The sequence below is a fragment of the Vigna umbellata genome, chromosome 1 (assembly GCF_029865625.1).
Source record: "Vigna umbellata cultivar VRB3 chromosome 1, Vumbellata_1.0, whole genome shotgun sequence".
NCBI lineage: Eukaryota > Viridiplantae > Streptophyta > Magnoliopsida > Fabales > Fabaceae > Vigna > Vigna umbellata.
The window spans coordinates 22860185-22882096 of NC_142165.1; the positions used below are offsets into that span (position 1 = coordinate 22860185).

The 21912-nt window shown below is 32.6% G+C and overlaps 2 protein-coding genes across 2 annotated transcripts; one reads left to right on the top strand and one right to left on the bottom strand.

Annotated features, from left to right (window-relative positions):
- Nucleotides 1-16227: 16227 nt before the first annotated feature.
- On the bottom strand, nucleotides 16228-17985 carry LOC148204942 (uncharacterized). Its single transcript, XM_088109566.1, has 4 exons — nucleotides 17460-17985; nucleotides 16984-17138; nucleotides 16783-16877; nucleotides 16228-16682 (listed from the first exon to the last, which is right to left on the bottom strand). Exons 1-4 carry the CDS (start codon nucleotides 17644-17646, stop codon nucleotides 16508-16510), a joined length of 612 nt encoding a protein of 203 aa, XP_087965692.1. The 5' UTR covers nucleotides 17647-17985; the 3' UTR covers nucleotides 16228-16507.
- Nucleotides 17986-18739: 754 nt separating this feature from the next.
- Nucleotides 18740-21736, top strand: LOC124835228 (glucan endo-1,3-beta-glucosidase 4-like). Its single transcript, XM_088100787.1, has 5 exons — nucleotides 18740-18910; nucleotides 19150-19248; nucleotides 19627-20874; nucleotides 21284-21311; nucleotides 21417-21736. The coding sequence occupies exons 2-5, from the start codon at nucleotides 19173-19175 to the stop codon at nucleotides 21568-21570; spliced, it is 1506 nt and encodes a 501-aa protein (XP_087956913.1). The 5' UTR covers nucleotides 18740-18910; nucleotides 19150-19172; the 3' UTR covers nucleotides 21571-21736.
- The last annotated feature ends 176 nt before the right edge of the window (nucleotides 21737-21912 follow it).

Sequence of the window (21912 nt, forward strand, 5' to 3'; positions counted from 1 at the left end):
TCATTTACTCACCAAATCTGATCCTAGTTTCTACCTACTAATTTCTTCCATGCTAAGGAATCTTAAATGCTGAAAATTTATTTTTACTATTTACTTTTTATTATTTACTATTTACTTTTTACTATTCAATTTAAAAAAATTTACTAAATAAGTTACAAAAAATTTGAACCTCTCCTTCTAAAATTACTATAATTTTATATCCAAAATTTACATTTTTCTATCCATTAAAATTATTATTACTAATAAAATACTAAAATTTACTACTATATATATATATATATATATATATTTTTTTTTTTTCATGTGAATCTTACATATATAATGTCAAATTCGTAATATAAATTTTAAATCAAAGTACAAAATATATAAAATATTATATAATTACATATAAATAAATTTTCATTATAACTAAAGCATCCATTAATTTTGAAAATATTAATTAAAAAGTCTGATTAAGTTTAAAAATATTTTTAAAAATTGTAAAATAAAAAATATTAAGTTTTAAAATATTTCAAATGTACTTTTACTTTCTTTCTCGAAATTAGAATGAATTATTTTTTTATACATTAATAAATATTATATTACGTTACTTAAATGAAATTATACATAAAAAATATTAAACTAATAATAATTTAAATTTAGAAATAAATCTTTTATCTTTTGAATTTAATGACAGATGCCACTAAATTATTTTAGGTTTCAATACTCATTTAGTCACAATTTTAATCAAAATATTTCTAACTGTCCCTCAATTTTTTTACTCTTAATTAAGTTTAAGTTTTGGAAAATTTGATACAAGTCATTTTTATTAATATTGTACCAACGACGTTAAAGATGTATTATGTGCTAGTTTATGGTAGTGATAGTGTCATGTGACATAATGCAAACTTGAAATGTAGATAATATTTTTAACTAAAATAAAAAGTACAAAAATTTAAAAAATAAAAAATACGAACTCACACGTGACCTATCTTTGACAGGATTGATAGAATACTAATAAAAATACCCAACTGCATCAATATTTTCAAATTTGAAACTTAATTGAGATTAAAACAAATCGAAGATCTAATTTGAAAGACCAAATAATTATATAATTTATTATTATATTATAGTAAATGATGAATAAGTTAAAAAATAAAAATAATTATATAAAAACCATTTAAACAATATTCTATACATAAAACAAATAACAATTAAAAATGTTAAAGAAATCGTAAAAATGGTTTAATACACTATTAAATAAAATTAGACAAAGTAAAAACATAAATGTAAAATTAAGAGCATGATAAGATTTAAAGCATATTGAAAATTAAATATTGAGAGATAATAAAATTTGTTTGAGTAAAAAAAAATTGAAATGAAACAAAAATTAAGGTGAGAAAAAGTATAAGGTTTTTTTTATATTACTTAAAAAATTTAGAGTTTATGTCATTGAAGACTTAATTTACGAGAGACAAGTAAATCCAAATATGATTATGAGTGTTTGGAGTCAAGTAAATCCAATTTATATACTTGTTTTTTAAAAATCATTAATTTCAAAATAACAATATAGATAAATTAAAAATATTACATATATATATATATATATATATATATATATATACTCAAAATACTTATTTGTTACAAACAACTATATTATATAAAATATTATAGATAATGAAAGTCGCTACTTATATTATTAACTAAAAGAAAGAGAAAAGAAAAAAATAAAAAAGGTCTTGTTTCACGTTAGTGTTATTATTACATGGAGATCATTATTCGGCATATTCACGGTCTAGGGTTCAATCATTATTTTCTATTTCTGAACATTATTGTATAATAGTAATCTGAATGATTTTTTCCCTTTTCTTTTTGCTTGCTTTTCCTAATAAAGAAAATTTGTTTCCTGAAAAATATTTCAAGAAACCTTAAAGAGGAAAGGGCATTGAGCCAGGTCAAAATTCTCTTTGAAAAATGAAAATCAAAGCAATTTCATACACTTGAAAACTTTTAATAATAACTATGCGTCTTATTTCAAAATTAGATATTGTTTCGGTGGATATTTTTGGGGACCGAGAGACTAACCTGCTGACGCGTCTGGGCCGCTCGCTCGCCTCCAAACTCCAGCTGCTGGCCGATCGGTGTTGGCGCAAGCCGATCGGTCTCCTTTTGGACGGGGGTGGATGTACCTGCAAAAGGTACTCCGACGCTCAAGTTAGGCGTGTGATTTTGAGGAGCCTCGGCTCTTAGTTGAATGTTTAGTGAATGATTTTCACTACTGAGTATTTTAGAGTAGCGTAGAGTAAGTGGAACGTACCTGGCTTTTAGCCCTCGCTTTGTATTTATTATTTTCCTAAACTGATATGAGCCCAATAAAATATAAACAGAATAAGATATAAACAGATTACCTGGATATCCGGTTGGTTGTTGGTAACCACTCGGTTAATATTTTATACTGTACAGATATGTTTTTGTAACTTTTATTTCTAAAAATAGATTCAACATTTTTGTTTGCACATTATTTTCTGGTCAATAATTCCCCAAAGAAATATTATTTCCTGACTGATATGTTCTCACTAATAGCTATAAAGAAAAATTAAAGAAAATAATTGTAAAAGTTTTGTTATTAAAATTCTTAATTTAATAATTTGTGAAGGAAATAGGGAAAATGCATTAATTATAGTAAGATTTGAAGGTGAAATGGTATTGATGAATCATAATTTTGTGAGCAAAATCCGAGATGGTGTTATTGTGAGAAAGCACTCATATTTCATAAATGTCTAATGTCCATAATAAGCATGATGAGTAGCAATATTATAATGTCTAATCATCATTCCATTAGTAGTCACCAAAAAGAAACTCTATTTATGGAAACCTTATGACCTCATACAAAAATCATTTCACTTCTTGACTTCACCCATCTCTACATTTTTTCCAACTATGTAAATTAACCACCTTATTCATTCAATACGAGAATGCTAACCATTTATTAGTAAATTTTAGTAATATTTTATTTAAAAAATTTAAATAAATATTTATCTGAGTTTATTTTGATATTTATATTTATTTGTTAATGCTAATTTATATTTATATGTATGGAAAACTTCATCTTCTCGATGAAAAAGATTAAATAAACTTAATTTTATTCAATTTTTATACAAAATTAAAAGAAGTAAAAATTTAGAGAAATATGAAGTGAAAAACTCTTTTGTTTTAAGTCCTTATTAGTAAGCTTGTCCAAAAAATCTATGTTTAATAATTTTGAAATAAATTATCTATAAACACTTTTAAGAAAAATATAAAACAAAATCTTCAATGAGATAAAATTAATTTATATATGAATTAATTTGTATAGTTTTCTAATAAATTTCTCTAAATAATTTATTTAAATTTTTTTCTTATTACTTTCTTTACTAAAACTACTTATAGAAAAAAAAATTCCAAAAAAATTCTCTATATAAAACTAGTAAAAACACGTATGTTATGTTTACTTTGTTTTTATGATAATAAAAAATAATTAAATTATTACTATTGTTATTGTTATAAAATTAAATATAAATAATTTTTATAATTTTATTACAAAATAAGATTTATTATTTTGTAGGTAATTTTTAATTAAAAATGATTAAATTTTAAAAACAAATAACAAATTGAAAAAATAAAGTTAAAATTAAAAAAAACATCATTTAAACAATAAAATTAGTAAAATAGTTATTTTAATTTTAAAAAGTTATTTAAAGAGTAAAATTAGAAAACAAATATAAAAAAAAGAATCCTTTATAGTATAAATGTAATATACTACAACAAAATTTATAATATTTATGTAATAACATTATTTTATGTTTACCTCTCTTTATAATATAATTTATTTCTTTTCAACCTTATTTATATTTTCTCTCTTAGTTTGTAGGATCTATTCTTAGATTAATTACTACTTTTTCAACTGTTCTGTATTATCACTAAAAAGATAGATTTTGAAATGTACTGAGAATATTATGAGTAATTAATTAGATTCACTAAAAGGAACTATAGTAGAGATGAAAAGAAACAATATCCCCATATATAACACAACTGAAAAAACCAAAAATAGTTAGCATCAACCCAAAATTAACACATAACATCATAAATATTATAGTGGTTTACTCATTACTATCATTAATCTTGTTTATTGTTGGGTTTAAGGTTGTTAATTGATAAACTAATTAATTGTCAACTGTCAGTTATTTAATATTATGTTGGCAGTTAGTTTCCCTTCTGAATTAAATATATAGTTGCATGGTAATAATAAATATGTTGTAATCATTTTTCTTTTCCTTGTGCCCTAATACTGTTAATTTTTAAATTATAGGATAGTTTTTTAATATTCCACTCAACTATTATATAGTTTGAGTAATTTTTAGAAAAATAGAGAACATTATAAATATAAGATGACGTTTACTTTCACTTATATGTGATCATTTACATGTATCTCTAATTAACATAAAATTTCCAACAATAATTAATTACATAGCCCAACAAGTTGACCAAGTGCTAACATCATTAATCATGAATCTGCAAATTCCACCACAATATCTTAGCATTCTCCCTCATCATGAGAATCTTTTTTCTGACCTCATTAACAATTCCTATTTCAACTTCAATTTTGAGAACTGCGCTCATATTTACGGTGTTAAAATGATTCGGTGCTATAAATTAGTTTAAAACCGTGAGATAATTTCCTTGTGATTCGAATTGAGTTAAAACAAATATTTTTTTTTAAATAGTAGTTAAGTTAAACTTGGTTTGCTTAAATTGTGACTTAAAATGATTTATTATAATATTTTTTTTATTGTGATTAATGTATAGTGAAATAGATCAATATTTTGATTGTAGATTGAGTCGATTGATCTTTTACAACAATATATATAGATAGGTTTAATTACTAATTAGATACTTTATATTTAGATTTTGGTTAGTTTTGGTTTCTATATTTATGTTTTACTCAATTGAGTTTTTACTTAAAAAAAACTCAATTAAATCTTTATTTAGAAAAAAAAATTGATGTGGTCTCTTTCATTAAATTGGATTAATATAATTTAAAAGATGGGAGTATATTACATGTCAAAATCTATATTATTTTTTATTTTAAAACACTTCTTATTTTGACACGTGATACCTTTTAAATAAAAAATTATCTATATTTTGTTTTAACATATGATACTTTTTTCCAAATGACGTTATAGTTAACTTAATGGGAGGGACTACATTGATTTTATTTAACAAATATTGGGACTCACTTAAATATATAAGAAAAGTATAACTTAATAAAGTAAAAAATATATATATGACCAAAGTGAATCATATGCATAAATATAGAGATCAAATTACTAATTAAGCCATAAATATACATCCGTGAAGATTACATCAGTAAAATTTTGATAAAAGTTCTAGACCATTTGATGTATAAGACTATTTGTCTTGGTCAAATTGTATGTCTTTAGAACATAAGAGGATATCATATCCTTTATTTACATTAATTATAATTTCTTTATATCATTTGTTATATTTGAGTGTTGTTTTTTCTTTATTTCCTTATCACTATCAAGGTCACAGTAATTGGTGGTTATTGTTGGACAATGACAACCAGAAATGGGTGAAACTCAACTAGTCTAAGGTAATTGGAGGTTATTCGCTGACTAGGGATATCAGGAGTGGTTAGAATACACAAATGTATTTTATTGAATATTTAATAAAACCCTCAAAGTAAAATTAGAAGAGAACTGGACGTAGCTCTAACGTGAACCAACATAAAAATCTCTTGTGTTACATAGCTTATCTCATAGACAATTAATTCTGAAAGAAAGCAATCACGTGTCATACAAGTCCTCAACAAGTACTATCCTTCTAAAAGAATTACTACTTACCAAACTTTTGGGAAACGAGTTTAAGTTGGTCTTATAAACAATCTCAACTTAATATTGTTTATAAAGCAAGCACAACCAGCTTACAAATATAACTCATACCACGATCATATTTATAACTGCAAAAAAGAGTTATGAAAACATTATTCAACTCCCTTCTAGTGTTTGCTTGCAACATTAAATTTTGGTGGTTGCAAAATAGATAGAAAAAGTACTAGTGGAACTTGTCATTTTTTAGGATGTTCTTTAGTTTCATGGATTCTTAGAAACAAACTTGTGTAGTTTTGTCCATTACTAAGGCTAAGTACATTGTGTTGGAAATTGTTGTGCCTAAATTCTTTGACTAAAACAACAACTTAAGGATTTTGATATCTTCTTAAATCACATTCCATTGAAATGTGATAACATTAGTGCTATTAACCTGATAAAGAACCCCATAATGCACTTTAGAACTAAACATATTGAAATTAGATATCACTTTCTAAGATATCACATACAAAAAGGTGATTGTGTCATATAGTATATATACACTATGCACCAAGTAGTAGATATATTCACCAAAGTCTTGCCTAAGGAAAGACATTTTGAGATTAGAAGAGACTTAGGAGTTTTAGATATGTCATAGGATATACACTTAACCAAATTTTGCATTTTTCAGAAATTAACGCTTAATAGTCAATTTTCTCAAACTAATAATCGATTATCATAGTCCTTAGGAAAATGATCTTTGGCTTTGGAATAATCGATTATCCCACATAAAAATTGATTATCTTCAAATTTTAGGAAAAGTGAAAATCATTTATGGAATAATCTATCATCACATAATAATAATTAATTATCTTAAGTTCTTATTTAACACTCTCTTATTTTTTAGGAAATAATCGATTATCCTATAAAGTTAATAGATTATCTTTTAATTTTGGGTATTTACTTTGAAATAATAATCGATTATCATTAGTAATAATTGATTATCACGAGTCACTATGTGACTTTAAGTCAAAAACTAGTCATTGTAACGGTTATAAACAATTATATTCCTCTTAAAAGAGTCGTTATGCATCAATAGGAGTATATATATGACCCCTTAATTGATTATTTCACCCTTTCTCCAAATTTGTGCACTCTTGTGTTCGTCATACCCATTTCCCTTGTTTTTGACATTCTGCATTTCACATTTCTCTTTCAACAATGGCCAAATCTTCTAGAAGAAAAATCTTCACAAGAAGGAGAAGTCATGCTCTTTCTTCTGCACCTCATCCACCAGCTCCAAGACCCATAAATCTTGATGGTTGGGTCTCAAATTTTGAAAAACATGAAGAGTTTATAAACTTCTGGAAGGAGTGCAAGCTAGTGGCCCCAAAATATATCTCTCTTAACTGGTTTGCTAACAGTTGCTTCCAGTTTCCATATTTCCTCGAAAATCAAGGACTTCAACATTTTGTGAAGCTTTGGGGTGTTTAGTATCCAGACTTGGTGCAAGTCTTTTTTTTTTTTTAACTTCAAAATTCGTAATGAGATTGCTCGCCTAAAGGTGAAAGGCATAAATATCATCCTTGATGATGATATATGTCGCTTGACCATTAGGGAGGATGTTGTGAAGGTTCATCTTGGAGTCGAGAGCTTTAATAGAATTCTTGCTTACCAATCTTTTCTATGCAATCCTTAACAACAACATGGCGCAAGCAACATCTTATGGGTGGTTTCAAGATGGATGAATGCCTCATCCACTTTCTTGTTGTCTAGCTTCTTTCCCCTTGCGCCACCAACCATGCCCAGTGCTTGGAGCAAGACCTCATCATCATCTACAGGCTTTTAAACAACATCATAATAGACTGGTCTGCTTTGATCATCTACACAATGCTTAAGGCTAAAAGATACCCTGTATACAATCTTCCATATGCCTTACTTGTTTGCAAAATTTGTGAATATTAAGACATAAATACTATTGCAGAATATGTCTCTCATGTTTTGCCCTCACATGAGATTGGGCAAAGTACTTTGAAGCATATAAGTTTTATCCCAGAGGGGAACATCTTTGTTCACAAAGAGGATGTTGATGATGCTGATGATGGTGAAGATGATGAAGATGCTGAGATGGTTGATCCTGTTAATGTAAATAGACTTTCACATGTTGATTCCTCACATGCTTGTACAAGTTCTTCTTCCTCTATGGAAACGAATATTGCCAATCTAGCAAGAAGAATAGAGGAGATGTGTAATCTTCACCAATAAGATGGATCAAATCTTTGAAAATTTTTTATGATGATGCACTCAAAGATTTGAAGAACCATTTACATGTCTGAATAAGTGTATTTTAAAGCCTTTTTATTGTAATATTCATTGTAATAGCTTTAGTCATTTGAAAGTAACTTAAAGAAGTCTTGTATCTACCCTTTTAGTTTAGATCATTTATTGGAATAATCAATTATCACTTGGGATAATCGATTATCCCCAAAAGTAAGAATTACCAAGGTTCATTGGTAATCACTTAGGATAATTGATTATCATAAGAAAAACCTTTTATAACGGCCTAATATAATTGATTATTGTAAGACCCGTAAATTTTGGGAATGGTGGGGACATGGTGGGCACCACTTTTTCATTTATTGGGCTGCACACATCAAAGTGGAGGGTCCTCCTTTTGTTGGCTATGATTGAAGGAAGTGTTGAAAGAAGTTGATGGAAGGAGCACATCATACAACTCTCGACATCCAGCAGATGGAGAAATCACATTTCAATTATTTCTCTTAAGTGGAGACAACATAATGAAGAGAAGGGACCACCACCCCACTTGGAGAAGCACCTCACGGTTTTTCTCTCTAGCTGCACCGAAGTGTCTTCTCTTCCTTTCTATTGATGAGCTTCAAGTAAAGACACCAAGGCAACCATGAGAGACCAACAAACATACGTAGCTGCCACAAAAGAAGTCCAGCCATCACAACCATGGAAGCAAAAGGGAGAAACACATGCAAGGAAGCTTCATCCTGCAGCAACTTCTTCACGTTCCAGCTACACCACTTCTTGGTCCAGCAGCTAAGGTAGCTAGTGGATGGTGGGTCTCTCCACTTCCAAGTGCTCCAGCCACCACCAGGAAGTGCTTCAGCCACCATGAGAGCACCATCATCACTTTCCTAGTGGATTGAGCACTGAGGAGGGAGAGTGGGACGACTGAGTTGGATAAGCAGTGGAGTACACCATTTCTTTCTTCTTAAGGAGAGAACTTTGGGTTTGAAGGGGTTGGGTTCGGCACTTGGAGAAGGAGAGGAAGCTTGCTGCAGATTTGGGAGAAGTGAGGCAGAGGTCGTCCGGCGTTGCAGCTGCAAGATTGAGGAAGGTAGATTCAAGTGAAGTGTTGGGTGCTGCATCCAGAGGTGAGGCAGAGAACGTCCAGAGCTTTACTGCATTCAAGATTTGCTAGGAGGTCTTCAAGAGGTAAGGGGAGTTGGATTTTCTGTATGTTGGTAGTTGTTGCATGATGTAGATGCTGGAAATTTGAAGTTGTGTGTATGGTTGGACTGAAAATGATATGTTGATTCATGTATGTAATCTTGTATGTTTTGGAATTGAAGGAAATTAGGATTTTGTAGCTTTTTAGTTATTTTGAGAGGAAGTGAGGTAGTGATTTTGAGCATTTGAGGTTTAGAGTGTAATTGGACTATTGGAACAGTTTCACCCACTGTATTGTGACTTGTTTGAGTCATCAAATTGATCAAAATAGGTGCAAAGTAGTGGAATTGGATTTTGAGTATCAAAGTTATGAAAATTGGTGTTTTATGGTTGAATTTGAGTATGAATCCCTTAAGAATTGAATAAGGAACGGTTATAATCAATTAGGTAAGTCTAATCTAGTATAAAACATGAATTTAGGGTGTTAGAAGTTAATAAAAAGGGTTGAAAATGGTAAAACGAAGTTCTGGCCTTAATCTGCAGAATTCTGCATTCTGCAGAATTCGCGCCCGGCGCCCCTGTTGTGCCAGGCGCCAGGCGCGAGTAGCCTCTGGTCATGCCGCGCCCAGCATCTCGCGCCCGAGCGCGAGATGCAGCGGAGCGCGTTCGTTCGAGCTGAATTGGACGTTCGTCCAATTTGCTCGACCAAGCGTTCGACCTTAAATTCTGAAGTTGAGCGTTCGTCCTTTTGATTAAGTTGAGCGTTCGGCCGTTTGTTTAAGTTGAGCGTTCGGCCTTTGTTCTAAGTCGAGCGTTCGGTCTTTTCTTCAAGTGAGCGTTCGTTCAAGACTTCAACTCGTTGAGCGTTCGTCCGCGTTCGTCCAAAGTGAGTGTTCATCCGTGTTTGTCCAGTTTGAGCGTTCGTCCGTGTTCGTCCAGTGAGCGTTCGTCCGCGTGCTTCCAGTGAGCGTTCGTTCACTGTTCCCAGTGAACAGTGCTCGTCCGTTTTGGTATTTTGAAAATGTTGAGTTTTAAATTGTTTTTTTCTCATGAATTGGATTACATGCAATGTTTGGAAATTATATATATGGTGAAATGAATTATGTGAATTTATGAGGTATGTTGGATTTACTGTAATATATAGGGACATCTGGTATTGGTCAGTAATAGTATAATTCACAGACGTAATTCCATGGTCCTCAAGAAGGGGATACATGGTGGTGGACGTAATTCCATGGTCCTCAAGGAGGGGATACATAGTGGTGGACGTAATTCCATGATCCTCAGGAAAAGGAGACATGGTGGTGATTTGGGGTGTACAGAATGATTTCATGGTAGCTCAGTCTTGGGGGTTTTCCTGACGCTCCAATGGTCTTTCATTCTCAAGTAGAGAGGATCGATCCATGTGGTGAGGAGTAGCAGGAGGTCCTAGTCTCGGAGGCTTCCAGTATGCTCCAAGGCGCGGAACGGACTAACCTCGTGAGTGTGGTAGGGTGGAACCCATTGGCAATGGCTTTGCAAAGCAGTAGAGGCCACCACGAGTGCATAACCCGCCATAGCTCGGGAATCATTCTGGTCCGGACGAGTCGGGATATAAAGTAACAAGTCGGGGTCTAATGTAATAAGTCTTGTGATATTGATTTACCATGTATGATTGACTTTTGTATATCACGTTGAATTGTATAACATGCTTTTTATATCTAGCTCACCCTTGCATTGTTTGTGTTGTGTGCTGTTTGGGTATGATTCTTTGGCGATGATCATCCACTTGGATGGGAGCAGATGGCGAGGAGGATACTTTGGAAGCAGCTCTTGATGGGGACAGCAGTGCTGCAGCTTAGTTTAGCTAGTTTCTCTTCGTGGTTCCTAATGTTTGGAATAAACTCGTGTGTATTCTAAGTTTAAATTCTCTCTGTTTTTCATGGAGAAATTCTATTTACCCTTGTTGTAATTTCCGCACTATTCTGAGGATGGCTGTAATCCTTAAAATTACTCTTGACTGCTTTCTCATATTATGTATGATGACGTCTTTATTATATATGCATGATGTATATTTTTGGGACGTTACAATTATCACTTGGAATAATGGATTATCACTTGAGATGATCAGTTATCACTAGAAGTTGAGAGTTGTCTTTCAATTTTCTGACCTAGCTCGAACCTTGGGTTATACATAGTGTGTTTCAAAGTTCTTTAAGGGATACTTAAACTATTACAAGACAAGAGTATAGTTTGAAAAAACTGAGTGTTTAAGAAAGTTTGTGGTTTTGTTGCTTAAAGAAGGAAAAGTTGTTACTTAGTGTGTCTAAGTTGTTGGTGATCTTCTATCAAGCATAATCAAGTTGTTCGTTCTTGTGTGTCAAAAAAAGGTGTTTATCATCTCTTATCTATTAAAGAGAGGTGTTTTCCAATCTCATTTTTGTTTCTCTATTGTAAATTGTTATTCATATTAGTGAAAAAGTTAATCCCTCTTTTAGAAAGATTAACAACTATACGTATAATCTTTTTATTCGAACTAGTATAAACATTACTTGTGTAATTCTTTTATTTCCTTCTCTACTTTATTTATTTGCTTTTAATCAAATTAAGTGTTGAGTTCTGTCAAAGAAATTTTTAAAAGCAAAAATTTGTTTAAAGGGAAACGATTTTTAACTTGAACCAATTCATCCCCTCTTGGTTTTGTCTTGTGCTTAAACATTCCACTGTGTTTTTCTACAAAACTAAGATTAAGAATTACATGGATCCATTTCCAAGGCTTATTCAAGTGACTCATTAAGAATGGTATAAATACACAATTACCTAAAGGTATTTATGACAAACATTACCATGTATCCTATAACTATATTAACTATTATCAACATACACTAGCTTCAATACTAAAGTATCTTTGCATATATCTCCATTTTTCAAGACCAGAGTCTTTACACAAAGACGAAGAACCTTTGAGATTGAGAAACAATAGTGAATCAAAGACTTTCAAATATAAAGATTAATAAAGAGGAAATACATAATCATACAAAAGGATAATCTTGACCTTGTAAAAAGATAAATATGTGTGTATGTATGCTATATTAATTAATAACTTAAATATATTTAAAAATATTTTAATCTCAAATCCTAAGAACTTTCATCACATCTGAGTTAAGCCTTATCAATATTTTATCTTTATAAAGTAACTTAAAGCTTATTAGAAAAAAAAATCCTAGTCAAAAGTATATGGAATGATTAAATGTACAAATTATTAGATTAAGAGTATTTTTTTTCATGAAACTTATTATTTTGATACGAATTATTTATTATAAAAAATTACTAATATTGTTAAATAAGAAGAATGAGTATTCTTCTTTCAATATGGTTTATAATTTTAAATTATTTTGTGTCTCTTTTATTAAGATAAAATAATAAAGATAATTTTTAAAAATATATTAAGTTACACACCATTTGACCTTTCTTACTATTATTTACTTTTAACAAAAAAATATCAAAAAGATTTATAATGATATAAAATTAAAATGTGACGATAGATAAACAAAATTTCCCTTTTAACAATATATTGATACAATAATAACAAGTAATAAAAAAAATTATATATAGTCGAAATAAAGTTGAAAACGATAAACTTAGGAACCAAGAGGAAGTGAACACCCGAGCAAAGCATTATCCCTTTTCTACATATTTTTAGAGACAAAAATGTAAATATTGTGAAGCTACTCTTTTCAAAGAGATATTATTCTTTATAATAAAGAATATATTTTAATAGAGAAGGACAAAACTATACTATTATTATATCTATTGTTTCGTTGGGATAATGTCTATAGTTTAGAGTTCTTTCACATATACAATAGTCAATATATATTTTTTTTGAAACAACTTTATTGAAATAATTTAATTCTTTTGATAAATGTATTTTTTTTACTGAGAACGTAATCAATTTGAAGAAAAAAAAAGAATGTTTGGTTGAAAGGTAGAAAGATAAATTAATTTAGGTTTTTAATATGACTAAAGGTGTAATAATGATAGGAGAGTGGTTTAGATATAATTGAAGTTTGAATGATTTGCATGGTGAAATTTTTTATTGAATGTGTTGATATAATAATATTTGTAATAGTTTATTTTATGTTTTATGAAATGTTAGATATAAAAGTAAGGGCAGCGATATTCCAACAACTGGGTTTTGACAACACTTTTGACAACGCCACGTGGCGCGTTGTACTTGGTTGGGTTTGAATTTATTTTCTTAATAAGAAAATCTGCTTTGGATGAGTTTCCCAAACTGCCCTGCTTCATTTTTCACTTAATCCTTTGTCCAGAATAGTTGGTGCTCATTGCTAGGGATTTCTTTTTCAAATTTTCGTTGTCTCTCCTTCACACAGTCGTTCTTCTCTGCCCCACCACTCTCGTTCTCTGTTCCATCACTCTCGTTCTCCTTCACACTCTCTTTTTCGTCTTCCATTTTCAGGTTTTTGATTTTCATTTCATTTTGTGTGTTTGTTGTGTTGACTGTGTACCCATTTGAGTTGGTGTGGTGCAGTTTTGTTTGTGGAGTTCGTGGTCTGCTTTAACCGGTCTCAATGGAAGGGTTTTTTGAAGTTTGTGGTTCTTTGTTCGTTATTTTGTACAATGGCTTCGACCCCTGACATTGGCTTCTTTGTTCGTTATTTTGAGTGTTTTGTGAATTGGTTAACCAAGTTGGGCATGGATGAAGGTGTGCAGAAGAAGGATTTTGAAGTTAGGTGAGTCCTTTGTTGATGGAAGACCAAGTACATGTGATCTTGGGTTGATGGGGGAGGCCATTGACCATGGACAGCCTTTGACATGCAGTTGTAATCGCTTACATGTGTTGGTTATCGCTTACAATTGGAAAAATGCCATTTTGTACCAAAAGTTGACTAGTGCTACCCAGTTTCGGCTGAAGAACTCCCCACTGTGTGTAGGACTATGTTTTCAATTATTTTTGAAGTGGTTAACCATGGATGAAGGTGTGGAAAAGAAGGATTTTCAAGTTAGGTGAGTCCTTTGTTGATGGAAGACCAAGTACAGGTGATCCTGGGTGGATGGGGGATGCCCTTCACCATGGACAAGGTTTGACATGCAGATGTAATCGCTTACATGTGTTGGTAATCGCTTACAATTGGAAAATTGGAATTTTGTACCAAAAGTTGACTACTGCTACCCAGTATTTCCTGAACAACTCCCCACTGTCAGCAGAACTGTGTTTTCATTTATTTTTTTTGAAGTGGTTAGCCATGGATGAATGATTGGAAAAGAAGGATTTTCAAGTTAGGTCAGTGTCAGTTGTTGATGGAAGACCAAGTAGAGGTGATCCTGGGTTGATGGGGGAGGCCCTTCACCATGGACAAGGTTTGACATGCAGATGTAATCGCTTACATGTGTTGGTAATCGCTTACAATTGGAAAAATGATATTTTGTACCAAAAGTTGGTTACTGCTACCCAGTATTGCCTGAATAACTCCCCACTCTCTGCAGGACTGTGTTTTAATTTTTTTTTGAAGTGGTTAACCATGGATGAAGGTGTGGAAAAGAAGGATTTTCAAGTTAGGTCAGTGTCAGTTGTTGATGGAAGACCAAGTACAGGTGATCACAGTGTCAGTCTCGGTATTTGTATTTTGGGGAGTGGATTTTGGTCTTGCATCTGTTCGTCATTTTTTGGTGTGTCTTGCTTTTGGGTTGTCACTTACGTTGGTTATTTGTACCAACAAATATTAATTTTGTTTTGCAGTTGTTTGTTCGTCATCATTGACACAAGACTGATGTTGTTGTAATCGATTACAGGGAGCTGGTAATCGCTTACCAGTAGAAAAAGTGCCTTTTGTACCGAAAGTTGAAGAGTGCTACCCAAACGTGGCTTAAGCACTCCCCAGGAATATTTTGGATTCGTTATGACTGTCTTTTGAAGGTTTTGTGGATGCATCATTAATGGAACACTTCAAGTTGGAATACTTCAATATTAAACAAATATAAACAAAATAATGAAGGGTATTGAGTAATGAAAAATGACTTTGGGGACACAAAATCAAGTTTGGGGAACAATGTTCATCTAGCTGGGGAGTACAGTTGAAGTTTCTGTACAAATTACACTTTTTCCTGTAGTAATCGATTACAAGACCCCTGTAATCGATTACCAAAGGAAAAAGGGTAATTTGTACAGAAACTTCAACTGTACTCCCGAGCTAGATGAACAATGCTCCCCATTCTCTATTTTTGTTGAATTTTTCCTTTTTTGAGATGGGTGAGTGACTTCAATGTTATTGGGTGTACTCCCTGCACTAATAATGAGGTTAGGTCATTGATTTCTTCAAAATAAAAATGTCCATTTAGGTGGTTTTCTCCAATTGAGGTGAGGTGCATAACCCATGCTGTCAACTTTGACCTTTGCTGACTATTTTAATCATAACTTTTTTCACAGACCTCCAAATTATGTGATTCTTTTTTTATTAGAAAGTAGACTCAAAAATCTTTCCAATGACTACTAATTTATAATTTTTGGACATCTGAGTAGATGCAGTTAATTCCTTAAAGTTAACGTTTTATATATTTCTACCACCTCTCATCTTTGCTGGTTGTTTTGCTCATAACTTTCTCCACCGAACTCCAAATGAGTTGATTCTTGTTTTGTTGGAAAGCTCTTTGAGTCTAGATTCCAACAAAACAAGAATCAAGTCATTTGGAGTTTGGTGGAGAAAGTTAAGAACAAAACAAGTAGCAAAGGTCAGAAAAACAGAGTTGGGGAGCAGTGTTCATCTAGCTGGGGAGTACCGTTGAAGTTTCTGTACAAATTATCCTTTTTCCTCTGGTAATCCTGGTTACTGTAATCGATTACCAGAGGAAAAAGGATAATTTGTACAGAAACTTCAACGATACTCCCCAGCTAGATGAACACTGCTCCCCAAAAAAAGGTTTCAATATATATAGTCGAACAACACTGGAAGAAAACGTATGGTACTCTATCAAAATTGAAATTTTATTTATATAATATATTATCAGTACATATTACCCAACATTTATAATCATAATCTTTTGTTTACAAAAAACATGTACAAGGCTCATACAATGTAAATATCTAGGCAACTAATAAACATATAATTGAAAACCTATAAAATCCTAAGTGTTGCAACATATAATTGAAAACCTATAAAATCTAGGAGGTGAACCTTTAGCTAGTGAAATTGCTTCTCTAACACTTTTGCTCAAGTTCACATCAATTTTACAGTTAAGCATTCCTAGTATAGGATCTTCATCCAACTTTGAGAATTTCTGAAGCAAAGCTTCATATGCAGTTGCCAAAGTCTTGTCGCTGGATCTCTGCACGTTGTCTTCATGCTTTGACAAATCACCATCCATGCAATATTGCAATGCAGCTGCTCCATGCAATATTTCTTTTCATGCTTCAACTTTCTGCAAATAGACAATCATCTTCGGTGTATGAGTAATTGGGAAAACTTCACAGATGTATCAAGCAACAACGCAGCCTTTAACAAAGAAAGTTAAAAATTACTTGTCCAATATAACCCAGCTTGACTCAACTCTCTTGGCCTCAGCGGCCACACCTCCACATGAAGAACCAGAAAGAATCTTCACTCTGATCTTTATCTGTGTAAATTGTTTGACAGTTTAGGAAAACCGAACACTAGACATAAAGAAAGCAAGAAAGAATATGCATATATGGAAGCTATTACAATGTTATGTATGTCCCAACCTTCTCTGGATCGTAAAAATCATGGAGTTGAAGCACTAACTGAGAACAGGATTTTGTTATAACTACTTTCTGATCTGAAGCAGTTCCTAAACTGGATCTCCAATTACTGGAGGCACAGTCAGTGGTAAATCTTGAAAATGCCCATACCCTCTTGCCTGCAAATGCAGAAATTGTAGTCAGTTACGAACCTCGATACAAGAATGAGTAGAACAGGTTTCTGGATTGTTCAGATCTCTAGCAACGTCGAGGTCCTAAAGCCTTACATATTTGAAGGTTCAAAACAGAATTGCGTAGAATGTGCCAACCAGTGCCTCATTCTCTGTATTCATCTTCTAGTTTACTTTTTCTTTAACTCAGTTTTATAAAGCCATTAATGTGAAACTAAACTGAGTAATGTAACTAAGAAAGAGCCAAACCAATCATATATAAATTAAAAGGAAAAAAAGAGAGAGAGAATGAAGAAAAGTAAGCAATACTTGAAGAAAGAGCCGGAATGACCACCAACAGCTTAATGCAATCCCCTGGTTGAACAACATGAGTCAAAGCCCACACCAGAGCAGTCCTTGAGATATCTCTGGAAGCTTTAACTGCAACCACAACCACTTTCCCGGTGGTTTCTGAGGTGCCCATCTCTTCTTCATGACGACCCTTTTGGCTGCTCATCTCAAATTCTCAACTTGGTAGGAGAATCAACCACCAAAAGCCATCTGAAACGCTGAATCAGCCAAAATATTGCAACTTTGCAGCGATGAACAGTGACAACAAACACCCTCGGAAACCAAGGTCTTCTTCTTTTGTGTTACCCAGAAACGAAAAAGTAGAAGGCCACACGACTTCCTCCGGAGACAACGGTGGATCCAAGCAACGAACGAACAACAGTGAATAAACACAGTACTTTACTTCGGTGGCGGAGATTCGAATGAGGAATGTCGAAGGCGGTGAGAGAGTTTCGAAGAGAGGAATAGGTTTTTCTTTTAGTATTGTTTCAAAAAGTGAAAAGTACATTCTGAACCATCTTTCCAAAGATGCCCTCGAAGACAAAATGAAACTTTTAAAAAAATTTGATAAAAACAACCAATGATAATGTCACACGTATCGTTGTCAAATTATTGTCAAAAATCTGTTGTCGAATAAACCTTTTCCTAAAAGTAATGTAAAATTTGAAGGGTTTATTGTCGCGTTGTGGCTTATCAGTAGAAGAGAACAAGAATTAAAATAAGTAACTTTTTGACATTTGACATAGTGACAGGGAGCAGTGGGAAAACTTTCAACACTTTACAACCAAAAGTGACTTATTTTTCTATGCTCGATTCCTCGATTATCCAAAACTGACCTATTTCCATTTTGAATTTCGATTCACTTTACTCTCCTTTCACACTTATATTCAACTCTTTCATTTTCAAATCTATAATTGTTTTATCTTCTCGATAACAAAATATATAATTGTTTCTGTAATGCTCAAGCTCGAATTTTGTAACAATAATTACTTTCAAACTGCTTTTGGATAAATTTATCAAAATAAAAGATGGGTTTTTTTTATTATAATTTAATTTTGGTAAAAGACTCTGAATTTTGTGTTTCTCTAATGTATGTGTATAGCTTGGCTGATAGGAAGGCGAAGAAGCCAAAAATGAGTAAGTGATAATAATAATAATAATATATATATATATATATATATATATATATATATTAATTACGCGTTATTGACCTTTCGGCTCCTTTTTAGTTTTGGTATGAACAGTGAGACATGTCTCACTGATTTAGGACTATGATTGCACAAGAAAAGAGTAGAAAAATTAATGAATGACTTTTGGGGTTTGGAGGGAAAAAGACGATCACAACACAAAACTCAACTCAAAAACTGTGATCAAGTGAAGTATTCATTGCCACTTCCCTCCATCACATTCATCTTTTCACATTCTCTCAGGTATTTACAATTTTTCATATACACCCATGTTTTGATTTCTTCATGAAAAAACAAACAAAAAGATGGTAAATAGTAAAGCTTGTTCATTCATCAAAATGCAGTTACAAACATGTGCATTTGGGTTTTCTTTTCGACTTCATTGTTTGTTGGAGTCTTGAGTTTGTAGTTGGTACAAATGCTATATACCTGTTAGTTACAATTTTAGCTGTTAAAGATGTTATTTCTTTTTGTTGCTGAAGCCTTCATTGTTGAGGCTTTGCTTATGGAAGGGATGAAGCTTGAAAGGTGGCTCACAAGTGTTTTGTTCCTCATTGTTGCCACAGTGAGCAATGCATTAGGTAAATCACAATTTCACCTTTTTCTATTTTATGGTTTGCTTGCTGATCTACTAAACCTTCTGATTTTGAAGGTTTTGAATCATGATTTTGTCACAAGTTTTGATATTTCAAGAATTTTGACAAATTTCGTAAAAGCTCCTAAAAACCTTGGCGTTGCTGCCAAAATCGAAGTTGTGGACTGTGTTTTTTGAAACCTACTTTATAGTTTGAAACCTTTACATAAATTTTGACATATGAATGGTACTATTTTCTGCTTAGTTGCTACAAAAACTGGGTAAGTAAGGAGAAGGACTGAGCAGATGCAGATGCAGATACAAGGAGGAAATAGTTGAATGTGTATCATTATTTCATTGATGAAGCATCACTTTCTTAATGTAGGTGCATTTGTGGGGGTAAACATTGGCACTGATGTTACTGATCTTCCATCTGCTTCAAATCTGGTTGCTATTCTGAAAGCACATCAAATTACACACGTGCGTCTGTATGATGCCAACGAACACATGCTACAAGCACTTTCAAAAACTGGCGTTGAAGTAATTGTTGGTGTCACAGATGAAGAGATACTAGGCATTGGAGAATCTGCATCAGTTGCTGCAGCTTGGATTAGTAAGAATGTGGCTGCATACATGCCATTTACTAACATCACAGCAATATCAGTAGGTAGTGAGGTTCTCACCTTAGTCCCAAAAGTTGCACCTGTTCTTGTTCCTGCCATGAACCATCTGCACAAAGCACTTGTTGCTTCAAACCTTAACTTTAGGGTTAAGATTTCAACGCCACAGTCCATGGATATAATTTCCAGGCCTTTTCCTCCTTCCACGGCCACCTTTAACTCCTCATGGAACTCCACAATCTACCAGCTCCTTCAGTTTTTGCAGAACACAAATTCATCTTACATGTTAAATGCCTACCCTTATTATGGATACACTAGAGGAGATGGCATTTTCCCTATTGAATATGCTCTATTCAGACCCCTTTCTCCAGTGAAGCAAATTGTTGACCCAAACACACTGTTCCATTACAATAGCATGTTTGAGGCCATGGTGGACGCTACCTATTATGCCATAGAAGCCTTCAATTTCAATAATATACCTATTGTTGTCACAGAAACGGGTTGGCCTAGTTTTGGTGCAGTAAATGAACCAGATGCTACTGAAAAGAATGCTGAGACCTACAATAATAATTTAATTCTGAGAGTACTCAATGGTTCAGGACCCCCTAGTCAGCCAAAGATAGCCCTTAATACATACCTATATGAGTTATTTAATGAGGACAAGAGAAAAGGGCCTGTATCAGAAAAGAATTGGGGTATTTTTTATGCTAATGGAAGTAGTGTTTATCCCTTCAGTTTTAGTGCTTCCAACCAGAGAAATGGAAATTCTCTAGGATCATTTTGTGTGGCTAAAGATGATTCAGACACTGACAAATTGCAAGCTGGTTTGAGCTGGGCTTGTGGACAAGGCCAAGCTAACTGTGTAGCTATCCAACCAGGAAGACCATGCTATTCCCCCAATAACGTGAAAAGCCATGCCTCTTATGCTTATAATGATTATTATCAAAAAATGCATAATGCTGGTGGCACATGTGACTTTGATGGTACAGCTACAACAACAACTGAGGATCCCAGTAAGTCCATGATCCTCATTTTTCTGTTTTATTTTCAATATTTTGGTATCTTACTTTTGTCACAGTTTTAACTTTCTTTTCTCCACTGTCAAAACATATATAACTGAGGTTTTAAGTTGCTGTTTAGTGTTGTACAAAATTGCAGCCACAATTGGGTATGCAAATGCAATGCAGTTTTGGACTGTGATTTATAAGTTCGCTCATAGAATTGGTTTATTATTGATAAGCATATTTATTTGACAGACGGGCAGAAAATAGAGATCACTCTTTCAAAAATTTATCCAGCAAGAGTGTCATGATTTGCAAGTTTCTATTTGATTCTTTTAAGTTTATCACTTAAAGTGTTGTCATATTGCCATGCCCTCTACTGCATAAGAAATTAATGATGGATATTTTTGCTGCATTGCAGGTTATGGGTCCTGTATATATGCGGGAAGGTGAGATTGACCGAGTCTATGTGCACATCAATTATGAATTTAATCTTACAAGTATTTATGTTTATCAAACCTGATCTTGTATTGAATTCAATATTTTGATGACAGTGCTAACTCGAGCTTTGGTGGAAGAAGTTCATCTTCTGCAGCAATTGGACTTGGACCTGGACCTGTAAGTCCTGTAGGAGTTGGAGCTGGTTTGAACCTGCAAGTGTCCACCTTTCAGTATTTGATATCGTCTATTAGTGTCTTATTGCTTTAATGATGTCATGACCAAAAGACGCCCCAGTTTTAGATTGCAACTTTATACTGTTTTTGGGCCATATTTATGGTTTTACGTGCCACTTCGTATGGTGTATTTGGGATCATTCTTGGTAGGTAGTTGCAGAAATTTAGTGCTTTAGCTGGAGAATACAAAGGATTCGAGATATACCATTGCCAAAAATGTAATCAATTTATTAGTAGTGACTAATGTCATTTCAACTGACTTTTTGCAAACTCTTAAAGCTATACGTCAGTGATGCTCTCGCTAATCTCAATTGAACCTACGCGTTTCTCACCAAATGGCATAAGTCAACATTAGGTTTCAAAAAACCTAATAAAG

Excerpts from the sequence above, each read along its gene's own strand:
- LOC148204942 (XM_088109566.1), bottom strand. The coding sequence starts at position 17,646 with ATGAGCAGCCAAAAGGGTCGTCATGAAGAAGAGATGGGCACCTCAGAA. Across the intron at positions 17,139-17,459 it reads CATTCCGGCTCTTTCTTCAA|GCAAGAGGGTATGGGCATTT; the intron begins GTATTGCTTACT and ends CTGCATTTGCAG. Across the intron at positions 16,878-16,983 it reads ATTTTTACGATCCAGAGAAG|ATAAAGATCAGAGTGAAGAT; the intron begins GTTGGGACATAC and ends CAATTTACACAG.
- LOC124835228 (XM_088100787.1), top strand. The coding sequence starts at position 19,173 with ATGGAAGGGATGAAGCTTGAAAGGTGGCTCACAAGTGTTTTGTTCCTC. Across the intron at positions 20,875-21,283 it reads AACAACAACTGAGGATCCCA|GTTATGGGTCCTGTATATAT; the intron begins GTAAGTCCATGA and ends GCTGCATTGCAG. Across the intron at positions 21,312-21,416 it reads TCCTGTATATATGCGGGAAG|TGCTAACTCGAGCTTTGGTG; the intron begins GTGAGATTGACC and ends TTTTGATGACAG.